Source organism: Gavia stellata, chromosome 19 (genome assembly GCF_030936135.1).
Source record: "Gavia stellata isolate bGavSte3 chromosome 19, bGavSte3.hap2, whole genome shotgun sequence".
Lineage (NCBI taxonomy): Eukaryota > Metazoa > Chordata > Aves > Gaviiformes > Gaviidae > Gavia > Gavia stellata.
Window position 1 is genome coordinate 6,989,052 of NC_082612.1, and position 24,663 is coordinate 7,013,714.

The window sequence follows — 24,663 nt, forward strand, 5'->3', positions numbered from 1 at the left end:
CATACATCTTCAACAGTGCTACTACCATTACCTTCATTAACTCCTTGTAATCATACCATGAGTTCTCAGCTTATACACACTACTATCTTCACTAATAAAGAACAAAGATGTCAAGTAATCCTCTGCTGATCTCTACCTGATTTACAGTATTACGAAAAATCCTGTTCGTACCACACAGTTGCTGCAAGAACAAGGTACTACGCTGTATCTGTTATTTTAATTTTTTCTTGCAAATTTAGTGCAAAGAATTCTCAACACGTACTCATAAACCTGTTAAAATATCAGCAATTCATACCATTATACCTTTTTTTGCATTTATGCAATTTTGCATTTATGCAAAAAAAAAGTTACGATAGTTCTTGCTTTTAGACAATTAAAATGAAGAGAGCAATCTTTATGTGGTGAGTTAATAAAATTTCCTAAGACTAAATTCCAGAGAAGCTGTACATAAAGTTATTTAGTGCTAAAAATCTACAATACATTTTTCAAGTATAAGATACTGAAATATTATTGCCAATAAATAGTTGTGCTGTAGTCAAAGCCATGGTTCCTTTGTTGAATCATTCACATCTCAACATATTAGGATTTAGTTTCTCACTGAGTTTATGTATTAAAATTGCTAACTCTTCTGTTGCTTGGGACTTATCCTCCAAAAGTTCGTAGCGCAGACTGGAGATATCCTGTTTGATTTCCTTTAATTCACCTGTATTAAGCATTGAAAGAAATACTTGTTAGCAAAGTTTAACATTCATTCAATACCGTTAAGTCACATCAGTGCAAATGTCAGATTATTATCTCAAAATGTTCATGAGAGCAGGTGCAGGGATGGGGCAGGAGGCTTTACCTCTTCGTCATTCTCAGAGAGATGGGAGTGTGTCTCCACCCCTAAATAGTGCCAAAAGTATTTTAACAGTCCATTGAACTCTAATGTTGTGCTCCACTTATGTACAGAACATCAGAGATTCAAAAAGCACTTTACATAGGTTAATGAATTAATCACGGCAACACTGCTGAACAGCTGGTAAATATTAGTATCCCCTTTTAGAGAGAAAAGGCAAGGAGATTTTTTCTGAAGTGATGTGCCAAGATCACACAGGAAAAGTGTGGCAGAGCTGGCAATAAAACTCACAGCTTCTGAGTCTCTCTCCTCTTCCTTACCAATATCCTTTGAATTAGAAAAAGTCAACCAATTTAAAATTATGTTACAATCTGATACAAGTACAAAACCACGCATTTAAAAGAAAGCAATTGTCAAGACCAGGCTCATAACAAGCAGCAGCATGTTTTCCATTATTGGATATCCAGTTCAAGAGCAGAAGCTTTTTAAAATACTCAAACACTATTCTTCCAGCAAGTGTGAGGTATGTGAATTCTTACACAGTAGCCACTGCAGGAAATTATTTGTCACATATGAAATAAAAACTACGACAGAATACCTAAATTCTTTAGTGATGCAAAACAGGGGAAAATCCCTAGAGTTACATTAAAAATAGCTGCAGTACATAAGAAAGCAGAAGTTTTCTATTTAGAATACAGCAGACTTCAAAAATTGTATCTTCAAAGGCTGGTCCTATACTTTGGGTACCAATGAGATGGGCACGACACAAAGAGCACTACCTTTGCTACGCAGCTGAAGACTGAGGTTCAGGGGTTAGCTGACTTGCTCAAAGGGGACCTCCCTCTACAAAATAGGTGATAAAGCAAGAACCATGATGTCCACGAACCAGGATTCTTCTGCACCATCTTGCTTATCTAAACACATATGCCTATACCAAATAGACAACAGGGAACTGGAAAGACTTGTATGGCCCTGGCGCTGTTGCTGAGTGAAGAGTCCTTTCACCCATCACTAGGTAGATGATTTCCACGTGCACCTGGAGCATGCACCCCTCACTGCTACCAGGGAAGTTCTGCACTGTCAATAGACACCAAGCTCAGAAGACACTTTTAGGAGCTTCTTTGCTTTTGTCAGTCACGATCTCAGCTCTGTACAGACACATAGGATGGGGAAGTCAAGATAACAGTCAATGCACAATGCTGCCTTTTGAAGGCACAGAGTGGGATTTAATTTACATCTTTTTTTCTGCTCCCTGCTTCTCACTGAAGAGTTACAGGTAAGCAGAGAGTAACTAACAAGCAAAATAAAAGCTATGCTGCCTTAGCTGAGAGCGCAGCCTGTTCAGGCCCCTCACATCATATATACGCACGCAGCCGCTGGATGCTTCCATGCCAGTAAAAGCTGTTCTGATCCCAAGTTGTTCATCACCGCACACCAGCTGGGGAGCACCAGGCTGCCAGCAGAGTGGCTTGGGTAAGTGTTCCCGGTGCGTTGAAACCGACTAAACTCACCCAGACCAGAACTACTTATGCTAAGCCGGTATTTTTTTCTGGCGGCAGTCACACAGATTTCTTAATGGCTGAACCATGATGGTTATAACCTCCAGCCTACAGGGAACAAAACCATCGCTGGGATGTTACATTTCCAAGCGCAGAGCCAGCCCTAGGAGGGACATCCGTCTATTGCCTGATAATCTTTTAGCTGGAGTGCAGAGTAAATATGCCGCATGCTGCACACAGCCCTATTATTTTGTTTGGGGACCTCCCCAGAGCTCAAGAGTTTCTTTTTTGGCCTGTAGGCCTGTGTTTCATTCCTGGAAGGCTGGAGGAAGGAGGACAACATTCACCTTAGTCTCATCCCAATGGGGAGTCCGGGTGTGCACCTGGAGCATGCACCCCTCACTGCTACCAGGGAAGTTCCGCACTGTCAATAGACACCAAGCTCAGATCCATCGTTCTCAAAAGATCTCTGGTCACACGCTAAAACAGTGGCTACAGTTGCCGTTTTTCTCACCATGCAGCTAACTCTATGCAGCTTTGTTTAATGATGTGCAACTTCACAGATGAATATTCCGTATAGCTTTATGAAGGAAGGTAAGACAAGTAGTTCATGGTGTAAAGTGGTAAGTGGTGTGTTCAGCTGAATAAAGCAGAGAGAAAGATGTCCTGCAGCTCTAACTAGGACTCTGGAAGTGTGAATACAGTTGTTAGCTTCCTCACAAGTTTCCTCTATGATTGCGCATCATGTCTGTGCTCTCATTTTCCACCTGTAAAATGGGGCCCATAGTATTTCTCAGTTCTACTTCAGTCCTGCTTGTCCATTTTTGTTGTCGCAGGCATACTTCCACTACTATCGATCTGAGTTCAGTGCATTTGAAGGAGAAATAAATCCTCTTTTTACCTGAAACCTCCATGCACCACTGTAATACAGATTCCTAATGCAATGTGAAAAAACCCGTCTCTGAATATTGCAAATGCAGTCTCTTTCTTACCTTCATTTACTTCATCATTTTCTTTGTCCACTTGTGCTTTCAGAACATAACGTTTTATCAGTCTTTTCATTATTTGCTGCCAGATTAAAACAGTTACAGAATCAGGTCAGCATATATAATTAAACACTATTCTCTTTTCTTTCTTAACTATCTCCCTCACATCTGTATAAGTGAAAGAATGAACAGCCCCAGATCAAGCAGTTGCCTCATATGGGCCTTTTTGGGGGCATGCTGAGATTCAGCATTACAATAAAGCACCTTTCTGATCCAATTACCTCTTATTTACAGAGCACCACAACTTTTTGTAGGCAACAGGACAACAGGAAAATATGTCTAAACACACCTAATTTAGGCTTTAAGTAGCTTCAGAATAGGTCTACTCTTTGTTAATCTCAGTTCACATGTGAAAGGATGTGTAATAGTAAGAGATAAATATTTACCTTTTAAAAAGAAATAAAGAAAACTTGAGATTTTGCAGTATGACAGTGCACTGTAAAGGATTCATTAAGATTATATCTGTATTTTTATACCGTAACTACCAGGGTTCCTTGTACCTACTAATATTCTTGTACTGTGTTACCATACCTAATCTAATGTTGCTCATCTAACAGAATTTGCACAGGTGGATTACATACCTTCAACAATTCTCACTAGGGGAACAACATCTCCTATTTACTCTTTTATTTCTGAGCTGGAAAGAAGACAGGAAGGTAAAATCTTGAGACTCCTCTTATCAGAAAGGAGCATTCCCATCTGTAGGACTGTTGAATGTCACATCTCAGATCATGAGAAGAAAGGAAGGGAAAGTAATGCTAACCTAGTCAGCTCAATGCTTTCACATCCCTTCCCCAGAAATCAGTTTCAGATGTTTGCTTCTCACACTTTCCAAACTGGGATATCAAAGGAAAATCTAAGTTTTGTATGGGCTGGTTTTTGAACACCTCAAATAATGGGGCTTGAACAATAATGGTCTTTTTTCCAGTAGCATCCTGGGGTTTGATTTCTACAGGAGGTTTTCTTTATCTGGTGAAGGCAAAATGTACTTGAAACACAAAATTCTGCTAGTACCTTCACACAGTTCTATTACTCAAAACAGTGACCACTGTATGTACTTACCTGATAGCGTGTCGGCTGATTGAGAATGCTGTTAAAACTGTGTGATTCAAAAACTCTGGAGTTCGACTGAGTGAAAAGGTTTAACTAGGAAGAAATAAGACAAAATTAAAATATATTATGGAACTCACAGTTAGAATTCAGCTCCATTTTTTTTTTCTTGGACACATCTTGGGGATGCCTCCATAGTCACTGTATCAGAATATTATTTCAAAAAAACCTGAGATTGCCTTATTTGTTGGTTTTGTTTTTTTAAACACCAATCATTTGGCCATCCTGATCACAGCACAGCTTCAAAGCAAATGTGCTCGCACAACTGAGGAAATAATGAATTATGACTTGGAGGCAAGGATGAGCAGCCAGCGCAAGGAGAGACTCTAAACTGGCTTCAACATAGAGCTGTTGTGGATCTGCACTCTGAAGCAGACTTTTAAGTACAAATATATGCTCAAAACCATTTCTGCTTAGTTAGAAATGTTTTTCCAAAGCACCATTTTCAGGAATAGTAATACCTTTAGAAAAATGTCATTGTTCAATTATTTGAGGATCACAAAGCCATCAGAACCCAAATAATTTAAGATTTTTGTAGCAGTGGACTAGAAACAGAAGGGAAAAAAGCCACCTTGGACAAGACAGCTTTGTGACCAATGCGGAAGGTTTGTCACTACCAAATCAGGGACCTAACTATTCTCTCAGATACACTGGTGAGAGTGAAGTATAAAACATGTATCCATAGAAGAAGGTCCATCCCCCTAATCTGCATCTGTCATTAATTTCCTGTGTGGGCAATTAAAAGCCACTGAATCAATGACAGCTGACCTCTCTGGTGGGGTAGGGGAGCAAACTGAAGTCAGCCTGCATCTATATAGTAAGTTTGATGCTTTCCGTAACTGTCATGGCATTTGTGCCTATACTGCATACAGCCTGTCACTTAAGCTAGGCTGTAAGTGGGCTATTTTTACCTACTCCAGGTTGTCCTCTTTCTTGTGGGCAATAAGACATCAGCTCAGCCACCATTTTTATTAGGGAGTGGGACAAGATTTATCTTTGTACCATGTAATACATAGTGTGCCAGCCCAGCTTGACACAGGAGGTGGCTGTGGGCTCCCTTTCCCAGAGAAAAATAATTTGTTTTGTAGTTCAAGAAAACTAGCTCCACACCTGACCTGTCTCAGCAGTGACTCAGACAGGATTTTAGTTCTTCAGTGACTTACATTCTAAGTATGATAGTAAGTACTGCTGTATGATATGTAAGCACTGATGAATGTTTTGGTATAAAAGTGTATCTTAGGGTGTTGAGGTTTCTTTGTTTAGTTTTTTAAACACATCTTCTGTACAGTGACTGGAGAGAAATAATGAAGTTCAGGCACTCGGAGCAATGGAGAGCAAAAGATGAGCAGTTAGTACCAAAAAAGTGCTTCTAGCTAAACTCATTTAAATCAACATTTTTATAAACATGTATCTACTTTCACTGCCTACAGAAAAGTGGAGAAAATATTTGCTTTACTGAAGATTCAGTACCACCAACAGCTCAGAAGTCCTAGGCTCCAGAGAGATCTTTCAGAAAAGATGACTAGACTTGACATTTCTGATAATTTACAGTAAAACAAATAAAAATTATTTTCAAGGTATTGCTTTCAGTCTTTGTAACACACAGGGCCTTGAGCCTAACTTACCAAAAAAGGCACGTGTATCCTCTTTAACCTGTGTCCCAGTTTGCCATTAGTAAAACAAGGGAAATTGTTATCTAATTCTCACAAGGGCGTTGTGACACTGCATTCCATGAATATTTGTAAAGAACATTTAGATACCCAAATTTAGAATGTCATGGAAATGCTGAAGATTATTATTACCAATCCCCCCTCTTTCCTGTTGTCTTCTGTTGACAACATAGCTTTTGACAGTAGGAAGTGAAGATCACACTGACCACACTATCCTTTCCCTGTCCTAGTGAAAGTAAAAGTTTTCTCTCCTTATCTCCCCCCTCCTTCATTTTTTTTTTTACCCTGCACTAAAGAAAATCTTTCTAAAGAAAGCTGAAAGCATCTTTATTCAATATTTAGGTCATTCCTTGTGGGAATTATTTGCGTCTTTGAATACTCAGTTATTTTTGTTTTAATTGTGTTTTTCCAGTCATTGGACCTTGTTGTCTTAAAAAAATTTATAGCTATTTTTCAGTTTTATGCACTACATTTAGGCAGTCTGAAATACAGATCTAAGAATATAAATGCTTGACTAATTACCGTACTATCATTATACCCTAAAACTTATAAAAAAGCAGAATGCTGGAACGAACGCACATTTCTTCACTGCAATGAAAGACTTCAGTACCTACCCTAGATTTGGAATTGCCCATTCCCATTTCAATGTCCTTCTGTAGCCGTCTCCTCCTGCATTTAGAAAAGTTAATGATCCTCATGATGAAATAGAAAAAAGATTTGGGGCTTGGTACGAGACTGAACGGTGGAGGTAATGTTTTTCCATCATCAAAATACGATAGCCAAAGTTTAGAACGAGCGAACTTCCATTCCACATCACTGTCATCCTGTATTAAGATATAAAACTAGGTATATGCTTTGTTTTTATGAAATGCAAAACTTCTTCCAAATGAAACTTCTTTTAAGTATCGACCCTTTCTGGGTTTACATAAAATGTTATTTGCTTGCTAGTAAGACTCCCAATAGTTCTGCAAAAATGCAACCACTTTATCAAGTCTATTTTAACTAAATTTCAGTTATCTCTTTATGGCAACATCTCATTGACAATATTTAGTTAAAGCACATGAACCATTTAAACAAGTGTTGTTTTTGCACTGAGTGAAAGCCAACATATAAACTCCTTGCTATTTAAAGTGGAACTTCTTTGTTTTTTAAAGTCTTGTTTTTATCATTGAAGTTGTCACATGAATTTGGTACTCACACAAGTGACGAAGTATTCGCTTCAGGGCAGACATGGTTTAAAATGGTAGTACTCACAGCAGCTTTTTACATAACCATGAAAAGTAACTCTGATTTATAATGAAGTACAGAAAATAAAAACTTCGTCATAAAGACATCGTGTTAAAAACTGACAAACTGATTTTGTCCTAATACATTCTTAGTGAACTACTCCAAGGCTGGACTTGGGTTACTCCAAAGGTGAAAAGTTTGTTGTAACTAGTTTTCTCCTGCTGAATTCCCTGACATTTCCCAGAAGTCACTGAAAATACTGGAAATGACATATCCATTTGTATGCTATGTCTTAGATAATCTTTTTTTTCCTGCTAGTGTGGGTGCGCGCCTGTGCCTATGTGAATGTAGTACTCTTTGAATAATGTCAGAACTCGTGGTCTGGAAAACTGGCACTATAAATATACTTCTACTTTCATTTTAGCAACTTTGGATTTATTTTTAAACCCCAAGTATCTTCTCTACTTTAAATTTTCTGAATTTTTTATTGGAGTTGGATGCTAAATACTCTAATGAATTATCTTTAAAAATGAAGATACTTTGTCATCATAATGAAATTCAAATAAACTATATGTCTCTTAATAAGCAATGCAGCCAATAACTTTGTGTGAAATTCAAGTATTCATTCAACTAAGCCATTCGGCAGATTTGGAGAAATACTGCCACTGTGTTTTCAGGGCATATGGCAAAGCTCAGTAAACCTAGAATCAAGTTGTAATATTGTACCTAAACTGGAAAAAAGCATATATTGCAAACAAAACATGTAAGCATTGCGAAGTGTGACTCAGTCACAACAATCTTGAAGATAAGCACCTGTATCATACTCCACGTACAGAGGCATATAAATATAATAAAGTATGTCCATGTATCACTGCTGTGCACAAGTGTCTAACTCCTGCACATTTAGGTAAAAAGTTTGAGGACTGGAACTGAAAAACAGATTTCCGTTAAAGAACAGATGAAAATACCTTTAATCCGTATCCTAATGATCCATCAAAGGTTGAAGTGCACTACGTTAAGGAAACATGCAATAAGCATCCTAAGGAAACTGGGAAGGAACCACCCATGTCTAAAAAGTTACACCCAGTAACTTTGTTTTCTACTTCACAGCAGTCTTCATTTGAATATTACTTTAGATTTTAAGATTTCTGGATGGATGACATCTCCTCAGATGCGTATATGCGGCACAAGATGAACTACTTGTTCAGATCCTGTAAGGTTCAGCAGCTTGGCTGGGTTGTTAGATAAAGCCAGTCCTAGGAACATGGTATTTTTTGTGATCTTCTTTACTGAGGTAATTCCTTCACTGTACTTTTGCATATCAAGATGTGCTCACCGAAATAATTCCTAATAATTCTGCTCTTTTTCAACATAACAAAAGAGAACAAGTTGAGAACAGAGCCCACCTCAATTTCTTGATATGAACTGTTGATCATAGCAATCAGCATGTTGAGCAGAACTACCACCATTGTTACATTGTATATGCCATAAAGAACATAACCAATGTTCTCTATGAACTTATGATCATATTTGAGGACAACAGAGGTTACTTCAGACAAGCCAAATATTGACCAAAATAAGGTCTTGAAACTTTCTTCCACTCTGTAGGAAAAAGAGGAAGGCATTATTACTAACTACACAAATAAATATGTAAGTCGTGTTTACAGTAAGCGATAAACAATCTCAAGTAATTTGTCTGTGAACCAGGTTTGTAGAGCACTGATCAAAACAACAAACATGCAAGAAAACATTTTTCACAGTATGTTCAATTTCTCCACTGTGCTCCACCTATCCATCATAGATAATTTAGTTGTAATAATACATGCAAAGCAACAGTCCAGGAATTAGAAAGGTATTATATTTCCAGGTTTTGAGATGAAGTGTGTTCTCATCTCATTATTTTCCAGTCTGCAAGGGCAGACCTTACCTGTCCTAATAAAGCTAAAAACGGGGCTGATGAGCAGGAAACTGCTGCAGTCCTTTCAAGAGCTTCTGATTAAACCTTCCATTAGGAAGGGTGCACAGGAAGGGCAGCAGCAGGTTCAGCAACAAAACTTGACAAACCAAACAGATGTCACAGGATTTTTTCAAGACTTGTTGAAATCAGTAGGAGCCAGTGTTTCAGTACCGGTCTGAAAGAAACATGCCATCTACAGAATCACTATCTCTGTTTCTCGACAAATCTAAGTTATTTGGAGGCCTATTACTCACATCTAGGCTAAATCTCTCAGTGTATCAACTTCCCAGTTGCTTGGGGAAAATGTCATTCAGAAGACATCAGTTATATTTTCTTGCAATTAGTTGTTCACAAGCCTGTGTTATTAACATAACACAGGTAAAATTATTTTAGACTGCAATGAAAGCTTCCATTATACAGGTAGGAAAGAATTGGGTTTTTGTATTTGGCTTTCTCAGCTTCTGAGATACCAGATTTCTCACCAACTTCAACTGTCTTCAGTTTTATTTTAATGCTAGGAGACAGCATACAATATCTCGCAGACCTTGTTACCTTAGTGAAAAACTAGAAGTTTCATATCAGCTTTTTACTTAAACATAGCTTCATTACTTACGTTGTAAAGGCTGGGTTTAGTTTAGCTCCAAGGTAGTAGGAATACAGTATGAACATTCCAATCATAAATGCAAGAAAAACCATAATAAAAAGGACCATAAACTTGAAGATATCCTTAACAGTCCTTCCAAGTGAAATCTGCAAGGGCCCAAAACTCTCATTTGCAGGCAGGATATATGCAATCCGAGAAAAGCTAAGAACGACAGCAATTGCATAAAGGCCTTCAGATATTATCTGAGGATCAGATGGGAGCCATTTATCTCTGGCTGGAAGATATGAAACATAGGGGTAAATAGAAGGAGTTACTCATTTATCACAGTGCTTAAAAATAAATCTTGACAGGATTTTCCACAAACATGTCTGAATTTAGTTGAGACAAATACTTGGAGACTCTAGTAGTTGCTACTCTATTCCTATTTCCTTCAAGTCACAAATGATGAATGAAAGTTACATTACCTTTTGCTAGAAGAAAAACTATACTTGAAGAAACATGACATTTTCTTCTACAGTTTGCGTTTTAACCTAAACTACATAACAATAAATAATTCCTTATTGCTTTTCTTAACACATCTGTATTATTAACTATCTTAATAAGCACTATGCTAAAACCAGAAATCTATTCATACTTTGTGTTTTATTAATGGGAAGTTAACAGTGTTGGTCATTTGTTAATCACACCAAGCTTTTGCCATTGTTACAAGTTCAGGATATAACCTAGTTCTTATTGAAATAATGAAGATTTTTGCCATTTACCTCAATGGAAATAGGACTGTGGTTTTTACAGACAATATGCACAGAAACAATTGAGTTATATACACATTCATAAATTGTTTATTACATGAATTAATGCACCATCTTAGCCAAACACCACTGAATTAAAATGTGTTTCATATCAAAATACCACGTGTTTCTAAATGTGTATTTACACATGCAAAAATTCACATTGATTATATAGCAATTAATGTAAATAACAAAACCCAGTCTGCTATTATAATATATTGAAGTTCATAAAGTATATGCTAAAATACACCGTCAGCAAATACAGCCTTTGCTGGTGTTGCAAATAGAGATTCATCACGCCTTTCATCACAATTTCTGCACTGCAATAACTATTTAGTACCTTTATTTTATCTGAGCAGATCTTTACTGGGTCCACCATCCTTCATCATGAAAGGTTGATAAATCTTTATGAGCATGAATGACTGTATCAAACAACTGAACTAAACCAAAAAAATTTCACATCAAAATTTTATCTGTTGTGCATTAAGTCAAGAATGAAATAGCGCTTGCAAATATTTAAAATCAGAAGGGTCAAATTTAGCTCTAGATGAACAGTTACAACAAAACTATGGACAGCTACATTTGAACTGATTCTGTCCTTATGCCTATTGTTTGGTTTTAACATATTAGCAAACTTATTTGTCAAATTAGCGTCATAACAACTATTGTTTAAATACCATAGAAATAAAAATTTTCAGGCAGAAATGGTTAGACAGTGCTATGAACATAAACACATGCAAATACTCATCTTAAGGCTTCAAAATGCTAGTGCGTCCTACCAGTTTTTCTATGTTCTGATCTGTGTTGCAGAAAAAGTTAAACTCACCATAAGTAAAATATTCTATTTCTGGAGGAAGTGTGACCTCAGAGAGGTCATTCTCCACAATGTAGTTGTCCACATATTGTTGTGCTTTTGTGGCCTGCAGGAATGCCAGAAGCCTCGCTGTGAAAGCGGCAATGAAAATGGACAGCATCCCAAAATCCAGAACATTCCATAACTGCAAAATATATTCCCTGGGTCCTTCCAGCCACAGCTCTTTGCATTCTGACCACATCATACCTGCAACAAGAAATGAAAAAAACCATAGCAACGTTTGCCGAATTCTTTTCAATTAAACTCTCCGCATTCTCACATTTCATGAAACCAGGTGGTACCAGTGGAGCAAAAATTCACTTATTTGCAGTGTCACAGAGTCATCATACACCTTCAGTAAAGCTCTCTTGGTTTCAACAGGGTTGATCAAATGGCAAGGTATTAATTGATATGCAGGGATAAAGCTCAGACATCTCCACATAGGGTAGCATAGAGTCACGACTTTGCAGGGGAAGTATTATGGCCTAACAACATAACAGTATGCTGTACTTCTTTAGAAGGAAAAATGTTAGATGTGGAAAAAGAACTCCTCTCATTTCTTTACCATTTACATTCATAAAACACTCCTGAATCAGAAGGATTAATTTTTACAGAGGAGGACAACTACCCAACTACAGATGACCAAGTATAAAGGGCACAATTATACTATTGGTTCTCCACTTTACAGAGTAAGATGCTTTTCAGCATACAAAGTGGAATTTGGCTATGTGTAATTCAGTTTTCTTACTCAAACTTCTCCTCAGAAATTCATTTACATGGATTTAATCCAGATCACAGTCTTCGTCATAACCTTGAGGTGTAGTTGTTGGGAATCAAGACTTTTTCTTACTTCAAAAAAGTTTCTTAAGGGAATAAAACCAAACAACAAAACCACAACCCCACAAGCTTTTTTCTTGTTTCCCTGGCTGCGTAATTCAGAGGGGTACTGCTGCCATCCCAACCATACGCACAGCAGCCACGCACTGGATTGGCTTAAGGCTGGCTGTCTCTTGAGTGCCCAAGAAATTTCTCACAGTGACTGAGTCCTACAGATCACCAAAATCTCAGTCCTTGCCTTCTTTCAAATAAAGAGGCTGCTCCCCACGACTATATGCCAGCACTACCAACAGGCAGCGTACAAGGGCTATACATCTCCCTACCCTAACATAGTTTAAGATAAAGCAGTGCTTAAATCAGGAGATACAGGGGACTCAAAAGGCAGAGCGAGGCACCGTCATGTAGCAGCCACAGTAACACTTCCTTTCTCAGCCTGTAAAAGCTGAGAATGCTACATTATCATGTGGCTAACCCACATTTTGCTACATAAAGCACCTGATTTTGATGAAATGATAGAAGATAGCATTTTCTGCCATACAGAGTTTCAAACAGGCTGACAGCTGATCACGTTTTGTGAAAAAAACTGAGTTATGAGAACTGACTCATTAGCCCCTTGACACTGGTAGAAATTGTGATTTCCCCAAATGCTACCTAAGCAGCAATGCCACATAAGCGCTGATGTGCTAGCACATTAACACAGTAGGAACTCCTGACCTTCTGGCACGTACAGCAGCATAAGCTTCCTGAACTAGTTAAGAAAACCATTTCAGTAAAGTATAATTTCTGTGGTGTTCTCTTCAGCAAACCTCTGCTCCCACTGCAAATGCCAGAATTACCCAAAAATGCGGCAAATCAGCAAACAAAATTTTACCGCATGCTGCAAGAGGGGGCAGCACGGAAATGCTCTGATGCTCTCACCAGTTCTAATGCAGTTACCTGCCCTAAGGGTTTATTGCAACCATGCAACAGCTGGAGCAAAGGTTTGGGTCCTGGGCTTCTCTACTTTCTTTTACAATTCATATCTGCAGGAAAACAGTTGACATAAAGATGAAGGGGCAATATACCTACCAAGTACCCATACCATGATCAGCATTTCTGTCCAGGTGAACTGGGTAGTCTTCACCCTAAAGATCTGCTTAGGGTAATCAGTAACAGTGACATTTGGTAGCGTTGTTATACCTTCAAATCTGTCTGAAGCATTGAACACCAGCAGGCCTAGGAAAATAATGAAGGATGCTGCATGTGCCACAAATTTCATAAATGGGCTTCGAAGAATTCTTCCAAGCTGCAAAGGCAGAATGAAAGCAGTCACTCAGTTTTCTCGAAGAAACAATCTCTTTCATCAGGCATTCCAGAAGCCTAAACGGGCACTCAGAACTCAGGAAAGTATGAAGCCTCATTTTTACAGGATAATCCTCCAAGTGCACTGAACTGTGACGCTTTACCATTTCAGACAAAAGTCTCCCAAAGGCAGCCTCATGGAGTATGTTGTCCTGTTAGGGAGTGTTTATGTTATTCCATAAACTCTAGATGGCAATGTTTGAAGGGAAACACTCCAAGGAACTACAAACATACAATGGCAGCAACCAGAAAGAGTTTGATCTAATGCCCACAGATACCAACGGGGGGCGGAAGCAAGCCCATGGAAAATACATACATACATAAATAAAATCTCCAAGTAGCAAAATGCTTTCCCTACCAACAAGAGCGTACTATTAGCTTGTCTATGACTACAGCTGTGGGAAAAATTACAGACTCATCTTCTCATCTCTCGCTACTGTATTCCATCCACAGAATATATGTTCAGAGCTATAAGTGCCTAATAAATAATGCCTACTAAAAATAATGACTGTTCCATCACAATGGACTAAGAAGGATAAGATCAGAAATATTACTATCTTCAAATAAATTCAGCTGATTTCATTGACATCTGCACGTGGCAGAAGGACGAAACAGCAACAGCAGAGGCAGTCCATATATACCAGAAGAGAAGACTGGCTGCCTCCAGAAGACCACACTAGCAAAAGCAATGGGCCTGTTGCTGTTACTCACTGTATGAAAAAGAAGAGTCTGTAATCCCATCAGTACTAGCTGTATCCTGCAAGCCAGCGTCAGAAGTGCCAAGCTATAAGCCCAATCCTGCGGGCAATACTGCCAGTATCCTTTATTTAGGCAGCGAAGGTCTTGTGTGGCCAGTGCCGCTGCGACTCCCCACCCCGTACTCAAAAAATGCAGGTATCGGTGAGGCAGACCACGACAGCAATTTGTGCATTGGCTCAAGCACAGAGATGGCACTGAGATTCCCCAGTGATGCTCTTTGGAGACCTCTTGGGGAGAATGCACATGTAGATTTACTTGTCCTTCCCAGCCTACCTCCCTTTGGGAGGAGTGCTACCTGTGGAACACACCTCCTTTCTGTAGCCTGAGTGGGACAATGCTTGTCCCATCTCTGCACAAGGTGTGACAAGGCAGATGCTAGACAGACTTCATCTTAGGTGCTGCACACCTCTTAAGGCCAAAGGTCTCCTGTCTCCTTCAGTACAATAGAACAAAATACTGCTCGACACATAATGCCCGACCTTTGTTAATGTTAATATACAGTTCTAATGTGATAAACTATCACATACATCATCAACATTAAGCAATATTCCAAAATCTCCTATGAAGAGCTGCATTATCAGCAGTACTGTATACGAAGAGAAAAACAAGTTCAGCAGATGGGGAACTGGAAGTAGCTTTCTTATTTCAAGGAATGGTCTTCCTGAAACTGGGGTCAGCCACTATTAACTAAGCACAACAGCATACACTAAATATCATTTACTACCTGTGCAAACAATCTCAGGTTCCCTTCCTGCCCCTGACCTTTAGAAAGCATTTTGAAATTCCAATATCAAACAACTGATCTGAATGTACAGTACTTTTATTTGACACGAGCACTAGGAAAAATGTCAGGTGTTTCTGGCACTGTGAATTAAAGCTCAAGGACAAATCTCACTTTTCCATATTAGACACCAGCTAAAAATATATAAATATGTTTCTATGATATGGAGCTGTGAGTGAGGAATATCTTTAATACAGATATTCATGGAAAAGGACATTTCAGAGAATAATGAAAGTAACAGTTATACTATATTCATAAAGGTTTATCTCTAAAGTAAATAAATATTTTAACCCAGAGAAAACATCAGGTTCCCTTGAAATATGCAGATGAACAAAATCTTATCCTTTTTGAGGTGAACTACAAGAGTAAAATATAAATGAGTGAAACTCACATTTCTTTGCTGTCCACTTGTTAAGGAAATAAAATTGAAAGCACAGAAGTAAATTTGCTTAAATTTTTAAAAAAAGTTGATGTAACAGAGAAATCTTCCTTCTGATTTACCAAATATCTATCAGTATGCTTCATTTGCAGACAAGTGACATGCTACAGACTATAAGGATTTCAAAGAAACTGCTATTATTTTCATTGTGAGATCATCAGAAAAGCTGGAAGCACCCATATGTTTTCACATAATTTTAAAGAGGTAAGAGTTTACAATTGCATTCTTTAATGAATATACCCTACCACATGGTTGGAATACTGCATTTAATTTAATTTCTGCTCTATAGTTCACCTGGTAAACACACCTCCTAGGGCAGGAATAACAAGTATTTCACTTAAGATTAAGTTCTGCATCAGTGAAGTCAAGAGATATTCTGCTAATGGTTTATATGGAAACAGCATCAGATCTTAAGATGCCATCAGAGGAAATGTAATACAGAATCTGAGTGGTGACTTCCAAAAAAATCCATGTTACTAATACTAATACAATTACATAGCAGAGATTGTGAGATGAGCACAATCTACGGAAATTCAAAGAGGAAAAAAGCTCTCAGAAAAGGGTTTTTTTCTTTCTTTAAACTTAACAATTAATTTTCATGCTTCATCACTGTGGTCTTCTCTTTACAGTGCAAATAAAACAAATAGCATCTTTTGGCTCAAGACTAGATTTTACTAAAAATATCATTAATTAGTTAAAATTTGGAAGCAGCAGAATTAGAGGTACAATATTGCATTTTGAATGCCAGAAATTGAAAAACAGCTCCCAAAATAGTACAAGATACGTAATTTATAAAATTCAGTACCCTGCTACACGGTGCAATCCAATAACCAATGGCTAGAAATGGAAGGCCCAATGCCACAACCAGCACAACCAGACACTTGATAGCTATGGTCTGCTCCCGTAATCCTGAGAGATTTTCATACCAGATAGTCAGTAGCTGTTGCTGGCAGTTTGGATGGGCCACAAACTGTAAAGAAAAAGAAAGAAAACCAAGACATATTATAATTTACAAGAAGAGTTATAGAACTGCTACATACATGGTCATGATCACCTTAAATACCTGGTGTTAATTTAGACCTTAAGAACCATGTTTTTTCTTCTTCCCTTTAAAATAAATTTTAATAAATAAAGAAGAAACTGCTGAGCCGATTTAAAGCAGCACTTTGGGGACAAGGTTGCACGTGTGGACAGCCATCTCTGATAGAAGCCTTTTATGCATTATTAGAACAGGTTTGCATACCCGACTGGATCCTGCCAGAGTTGAATCTCAGTCCTAACTTCCAACAATTTCTCAGCAAATCAAGCTGATCCAAGGTACATGCAGAATTTCTGCAGAGACTGAAAACTCTGGTCTGACCATAATCCACCATTAGCCTCTCCCATTCCTGCACATGCTCTTCACAGACCTCCTCAAACATCATTGCCATTTGATTTGGTTCTTTGACAAAGGCTCCAAATACATCCTTAACCATCTATACATTTTCAGTCTAAAACTTACTGAGGCAAGAAACAAACGGAACAAAAGTACAGCGCAGAATTTTAAACCTCACCAGAACACACACAGATGAATATTGAAAGGGTTTCTTCTCTCTTACTACTATCAATGGTGCTAGCTATCACCTCTACTTAGATGTACTTGGGATTTGAAAAATAATCAGAAGCAACTCACTACAAATACATTTTTATGTCTTGTGGAAAATAAAATATAGCATTCAGTAATACAAGGAAATTCCATTTTGTGAACGAGATGAAAAGATGATCTCATGGTTTTGATGATGCTCTAAGGACTCTGTATTTTGCTGTACAGTTTTGTATTTTCTCTAAGTTCATGCCTTTGATGCTATCTCAGCTGAAAAATATTAAATCCTCAAATTTGACAGTTTTCAAAAAAAACTTTTCCTTTTTCACTATTTTAAGATTTTAAAGGACCCTGAATGTACAGATTGTTATCACTATATAGTCTTATGCTATTCTTTGTGTTTTAATGAGTTGTTAACAGCTTAAACACCACACTGCAGAAGGCTCAAATAAGATCTGAATGCATACTTTAAGTAAAAATATAAACATTTCAGTGATTCCTGAGCAAGATAATTTTATTTTTAATTAATTCTTTTATGAGATGTTCCTTTTATCTTTGCTGATTAGTTTACATTATTATTTATCAATATTAAGTATTTGCTCGTTTATTTCTATAGCAGAAGGACTAAAAGGTATCAAACACAACAGAGGAAACCACAAGAGTAGATGTGTACAAATATCTGAATAAATATAGTCTCTAATAAAATGACCAAAAGGTGACATATTTGGGCATTTAAACAAGAATGTCCTGATTGCCAGTAGTCTAAGCATACACACTGAATTTCAGTTCATTGAATGTTGGGCCATTTTTGGAATGTTCAAACCTACATCCAACTTTTGGTACTTAAGTTTTCTTGTACCCAGACATGGACACGTGAAAGATGATTTTCGAATATACTTAGTCTCTTTTGACCTAACTCTGATGCCCACTGAAGTCAATGGTAAAATTTCAACTGACCTTAACTAAGCAAAGCCAAGACATCATCAAGGACTTTTGTAACCAACTGCTTTAAAATAGGGGAAGGGAAACCAGGCAAACATCAAGACAAAGAAATAGGGCATCAAGTGGATTTATTGGGATCTAGTCATGAAGAAACAATCAGACAAGTAGAAAAACAGGTTTAGGATTAATGCTCAACTTCTCCTCAGACAGTTATTACAACACAGACTTGCTCTCCTGAGCCTTTTGTGTAAGCTTTGTTCGTCCCTAGCTTCCACAAATTCTCCCTTAAGTGTCCCAAAAATTGAAAGGGAGCAGAGATTGAAATGTTAAGATACTAAACTGGCATGTATTAAGGATCTAGTACCCACTAAAAATAAAAAACAAAACCCACACCAAACAAAAAAATACTCAACTTCCATCTTTCTCCTATGCAGCAAGTAATACATGCGAAACTTAATTTTCCTAGATTCAGTAAGATTTCAGTATGTTCACAGGGAAAGGGAATAATTCCCAAATTAATTATGGAATGATAAAACGAGCTGCTGCCAACAACTGCACTTGCTTAGATATGCTTTAAGTTTTATTTTACTAAAATCACTTTTGGTTGAGTTTGTTTAAGGGTGAGCATGTATTGCTCTATTTTTAAAGCACTGTTGTATTTCTTTAGGATGAAGCAATGTGGGCAGAGGATAGTGCCCAGCCACTCCATCAGGATCATGTCATGTAACCAGAAGTGTGTAGCCCATGTTGGGTGCTGCTACTGAAGAAACATAAGGGGTGGGAGGGAAGAAGAATTCTATAGGTCCCCATGTTCTTTGCCCATGATATTTACATTCTGATTACGTCCATTTCTAAAGTATTATCATACTCATCATTATCACTGTTACACCATGTCCTGTGAGACTGCCACATCACAAGAGCATGCGGGACATCAGTTAAGCACAAGGGTAAACAGCCTAGCAATTTGAAGAAATCTGGTAATATGCTTGTCACATTGGTTGACAATAACTAGTAAATCAGAGTAAAGAATGCTAGGCAGTTTCACAAAAAGGATTTGAAAATAATTCTGATAATTCTGAAATTCCATGTTGGATTAAGAATGAAATTTGATCTGAGTTGCTTATACTTAAAAAAAACATACTGTAAACCTTGGATATCCGTTTTATTATCCTTTGTACTCTGTTGAGATCATAATGTACTATATACACTGTTGTTTGCCAGGTCTTGCCTGCAAAACTCCATTTATATTCCAAATCTCATTAAAAAGTGCATACAGTAGAACAATAGGGCAGACTTCTTAAAAAAAAAAAATTAAACCATTGGCAATGAAAACAGGGAACCTTAAAACTCTCAAGAGGAGGAATCTGAAGCTGCTGCATGAACTTTAAAAAGGGAAGCAATCTTCATATTTTAATCTACTTTGCTGTAAAACAAAAGTCCTAAAGTATTTTGGTGTGTGATTCATTAACAAGTTAACTGCATATTAATGCAGTTTGTACCTACAGTGGAATGGCCAACAGAAATAAATAAAAAGATTTTTAAAATCTTGTAAGAAATTCATGTCAGCTTGAACCGTTTGTATTCTTTTTATTAGGCCTTTGAAGCTTATGCACCGTAAAACCTGCCAGCCTGGCCCATTTAAAAAAAGAGACTGTTTTTTGTGTTCGTGCATTCCTTCATATGCCCTCGGCCTCTTCTTTTGCTAAGATAAATTTAATTCTCAACTCAGGACATTAAGGGACAAATCCCACAGCAGATGAACTGTGGCCAAAGACAGGAAAGTAAATAATTACTTAAAATTACAAAGACATTTTTAAAAAGCAGGCTTAAAACTGTAGGGAAGAGGAGAGAGAAGAAACACCCACATCATTCCTCCTATTACCAAAGGGAATGGGAAGAAACAGCAAAGGAGCTTTAAGGGAGCTTGCCTAGGGCTATGAATCAGCCCATGGGCCCTCTTGCATCTCATCCAGAGCTGTGTGCTGATTTATTCCTCCTGGTCTATCAACATTTTGATCTGACACCAAGAGATCTGTCTGTGCTATGATTTTCCCCAGAAAAGGGAGGAGTTAGTGAATAAGATGCCAATGGTTATGGCAAGTTCTTCCCTGGCACTGAGTCTAAGGGCTCTTGAGAAGATCTTAGCAACTTATTTAACTGTTGCCAACTGCACAATATGCACCACTTTCAAGCCCTCAGAGAAACACGTGTGACTTCTCTCATCCATAAAAGCTCTGAAATTCACCCTTCTCCCCGGCTCTGCTGAAATATTTGAATTTATGATTATGTTGTTTTCGTTTTCATCAACTGCAACCTCTATGTTGGTTCCTTTTTCCCCTGTATATCTGTCTTCCCCGCAGCTTCATATCCTCCAAGGACAAAAGATTCACATCATATTTCACCAACCAATCACATCATCCTACAGCCTGTTCCTGCTGCATTTCTCTTCTCTCATGCTACTTTCCATGCAGTTTCTTACTTTCCATTACATACATTGTTCTTATTATCACATTTATCTAATATTTTAGGATCCAATCCAAACCCCAGTGAACAACAAAGATGTATGAGGACAGTATCTGGTCACTAAAAAAATTCCAATTTTAATTTAGCTGCTTTTCCGGGCATAATTGACTATAACATTTCAGATGTATTCAGTTTCATCACCATGAACCAAGTCATCAGTATGTAACTATCTTTCTGTATGTCTAAGAGTGATTATAATGTTATTTATTCCTAACAACTTAGACTGAGTTTAGACATAGCAGAAACAGGTCCTGGCACACTCTGATACACAAACACACAACATACAAAGAGAATTTTGAATCTTCTTTCTTATCTATTGATTCAGTGTTTGAAAATTAAATCCTGATTTTACTCAAACTCTTATTGATTTCACTTGGAAATTCCATTCTGATTTTTATCTCAGCAAGAACTGCAAAACTTGGACCAGTGTCAGCACTGCTCTGAAATTTTGTTGGCAATCTAAAGACAGAGTTAAGATACCATACTAAAAGCACTACTGCAGCAGCAATTCAGCATACAGAGCAAGACTACTTGTTCTAACTAGGTTTTTTTTTTTTTTTAAATTCCTTTAGTCCTTCACTGTTGGGGCTGCAGTTTCAGTCTGAACCTTAGCTTCAAAATCATATCCTGTTTACAAGATGGGCTACTCTTTGGTGCAGTGCCTTGGGTATTAAGTGCAAGAGTTTCATTACTAATAGAATTAAAAACTCCATTTTACTAGCAGTGAACTTCTGAGCACATTTGTTCACTTGTCATATGCTTTTTCCTGTCTCTCCTCCCTCTGAAAAGGGCATACAGCTCATTAGCCATTTCACGGACCTGCAGTTATGTTTGGCTATACTGTTTGCAACAGTGAACTGACCTTAATGTAGCTGACCCAGAAGTGCAGCTAGAAATACTGAAAGTTAAGAAACATAAACCACATCCTTGTCTGCTTCCTACAGTTATAGGGTTGAAAGCATCCCGTGTGAAGTTCCCACATCTGAATCTGTTCTACAGTCAGAATATTGCTATAATCTGCCACGGTTGTAACGGAGCCAATCCCAGCATCAAAGGACCACCACGGCAGAGACATTTCCCAGCTCAACCCTTGTCATGCCCTCTGTAATGGCCATTTACAGGGAACAGCACATGTATGAATATGGTAACAACTCTGCACCATCTATTTATTTCCGTCCACCAAGATCATTAGTCTTGTAGGTTCTGCACTGTACTCGTCATGAATTGGAGTCAAAACCTTGAGTTTATCTACAAATAATTCATCTCTTGCAAGAGAAGAGAACAAGTTTGCTACATGGAATTGTCTTTTTTTGCACTATGTAGATTTTTGTAATTCTTAACATACCTGTGTGGCCCGTTGCTTCGCAATGAATTTTGTCAGTGACAACGACCTCTTAGAAGAAAACCACAGTCTTCAGCAAGAAAGCTGAGTCTCAGCAAAGGTTTGGTACATATTAAAACGCAATAGCATAAAGAATTTATATGTTATTTAGATATGATAACATGCTTATGCACTTCGATTCTTTCCCTGTTCCAGTCTTCTAAATTAATTTAATACTTGTATATATTTACCTTGAATTTTGGTAATTAATATGCATTTATCTGCTGTAGACCAATTCTATACCGGAAACAACAATTTGCTGTTTGCGATCTGTGCTTACAATTTTTGTTAACCATCTTTTGGGGACGTAAGTAAGACCAACATTTCCCAGTTGTTCTGGCAGGTTGCTTACGGTTCATTTTATACAGCAGATTGGCTCAACAGGTGGCCACAGAATACAGTGTTACTTATTCTGAAAGACAGAAAGCTTCTTGCAGAGATGATGAAACTATAATGGCTGTTAAGAATGTAAGTGATGTTAACCATGTAAATAAGTAGCTGTAAATAATACATAGGCATTGCTGTATTTCTTGAGCCCTCTCACAGTAGGACACAGTATTAACTATTTTCTGTGCTAGGGTAGTGGGATCTTGAAGAGGACAACATACCTACATATTGAAAACTGCTACAATAAATGGATATACATTACGTTAAATGTGTGATACACAGCTCCATTTTTCAACACGTAACATTCATTCACAAAATAACTGTTCATTAAAAATTACTCTGAGAAAGGCATCAACTGACACCACATTGCACTTCACAAAACACTAATAAATACAGGTGCAAAGATGAAGAACTGGAATGAACTGATTAACTAGCCACAAATATAGTCCACATATTTTCAGGACTGAATTTTAAAATATTTTTTAAAGGAAGGCACACGGTAAATCATGTAGAATTTCTCACTACAACCCACAGAGTTGCAGATGAGTTGTTTGATTTACTGTCATATTTTAAAATAAATTAAAAAATAACACACTTAGTGACAGCTTAGATGTTCTCTTTTCCTTTTTCAAAGTAGTAAAAGGAAGACCTTTCTTTCAAAAAAAGCCAAAAAAACCAAAACCCTATGTGTTGATAGGAATGCTAGTAGAAAGCTGCAAGACTTACTTCTCAGAATTTACTTGCCCAATTAACTTACTTAAGGTAGAAAGCAAAGGTAATAGAAAGCAAAGGTAATAAAAAGAAACAATGAACAGACCAGATCTTTTCATTAGTTGAAACCAACACTTTCACAAATACAGCCTCTCTTTAGGTTAGATATTATCACACAAACTGGCAGGAAGACACATCCTTACTTTCACTGAGCGAAAATCTGGCTCCACTGAAATGTCTTCTTTTGGATTAATCAGGAGAAGGATCTGACCAACCGTGTATAGCCTTGCTAGCACAGTTGATTTATGTCATTAAAATCTCTTGCCAATTCTCAGCTGTGGAATGTAGATTAAACTAAACTCCTTCACCGTAGTCCCCTTCTGCCAGCTTCTGCCTTGTGAGAATCTTGATTACACACACACTGTGTCTCAGTAATGCATCTGACCACCGGTTCATAACACCTGTGGAATAATGAAATGACACTGCATTCCTATTACACTGTCTGAAAGCACTGGCTATAAAGAATTACCTTTTTGACTTCATACTTAATGGCCAGCTTCACACGGCTCAGTGATGCTCTGTGTCTCTGCGCTTCAACTGGCTCAGAATTCAAATCCCCGTTCAGAATGGCCTCCACTTCTTCCGAGTCTCGGCAGAGATCAAGAACACCAACCACAAAATCCTTGCACTGCATAGACAGCTTGCGATAGTCATTCTGAAATAGAAGGGTTAGAGAAAATGGCCCATGACGAACATGCTTTAAGAGTCAATGGCAAGGAAAAAAGAACCTGTACAAGTTGCTAAAAATTAAGAGTCTGTGACTTTTACACAGTATGTCAAGTTAGGAGTGTATCAGACATTACAAAGCTCTCGTATGATGACAGCTGTTTAACAGAGCATGGGAACATAACAGCGTGATGAAAATAACCCAAATGGATGGACAAGTAAGAATTGCACAAACAAGCCAGGACCAGAACTCTTGAAATACTAACCTGACCCTTGCAAAAACTTTGTAGACAATTAATGAAATAAGTCGTACAGGCTTTCCTCCCAGGCTACAAATATATTCCTGCTCTTTCTACACTGCTAAAATGGCTGCTTACTCTTTACTCTGATGTATGCCATACTCACTTCCTGCCTTATGTCCCCCCTCTGCTTCCCGCTTATCCTTGGAACCGCTTCACACCCAGCAATGGGTACAGTGGGTTACAAAGTAACCGCATAGAATAACTGTGGCATGAACTTGGACACCAGTGTTGTGGGCAAGAGACCCAAATTTCCTGTATAGGCAACACAGAAACCAGCTTCTTCAAAGGCCAGTTCAAAGATACTAGGCTCCTGAGCCATTCTCTAAGAGACGACCTTTCCACTGACAACACAGCTGAACT

At 37.8% G+C, this 24,663-nt stretch overlaps 1 protein-coding gene across 1 annotated transcript in view; it reads right to left on the reverse strand.

Annotated features, from left to right (window-relative positions):
* Positions 1–560: 560 nt before the first annotated feature.
* The window catches only part of TRPC3 (transient receptor potential cation channel subfamily C member 3), a 43,672-nt gene continuing 19,569 nt past the window's right edge, over positions 561–24,663 (reverse strand). Inside the window, exons 3-12 of the mRNA XM_059826889.1 lie at positions 23,805–23,990; positions 16,555–16,719; positions 13,498–13,714; positions 11,566–11,799; positions 9,961–10,225; positions 8,797–8,992; positions 6,778–6,987; positions 4,446–4,529; positions 3,330–3,405; positions 561–703 (exon numbers count right to left, since the gene is read on the reverse strand). Of these exons, the coding sequence (XP_059682872.1) occupies positions 561–703; positions 3,330–3,405; positions 4,446–4,529; positions 6,778–6,987; positions 8,797–8,992; positions 9,961–10,225; positions 11,566–11,799; positions 13,498–13,714; positions 16,555–16,719; positions 23,805–23,990 (1,776 nt within the window). The remainder of the gene's footprint in view (positions 704–3,329; positions 3,406–4,445; positions 4,530–6,777; positions 6,988–8,796; positions 8,993–9,960; positions 10,226–11,565; positions 11,800–13,497; positions 13,715–16,554; positions 16,720–23,804; positions 23,991–24,663) is intronic.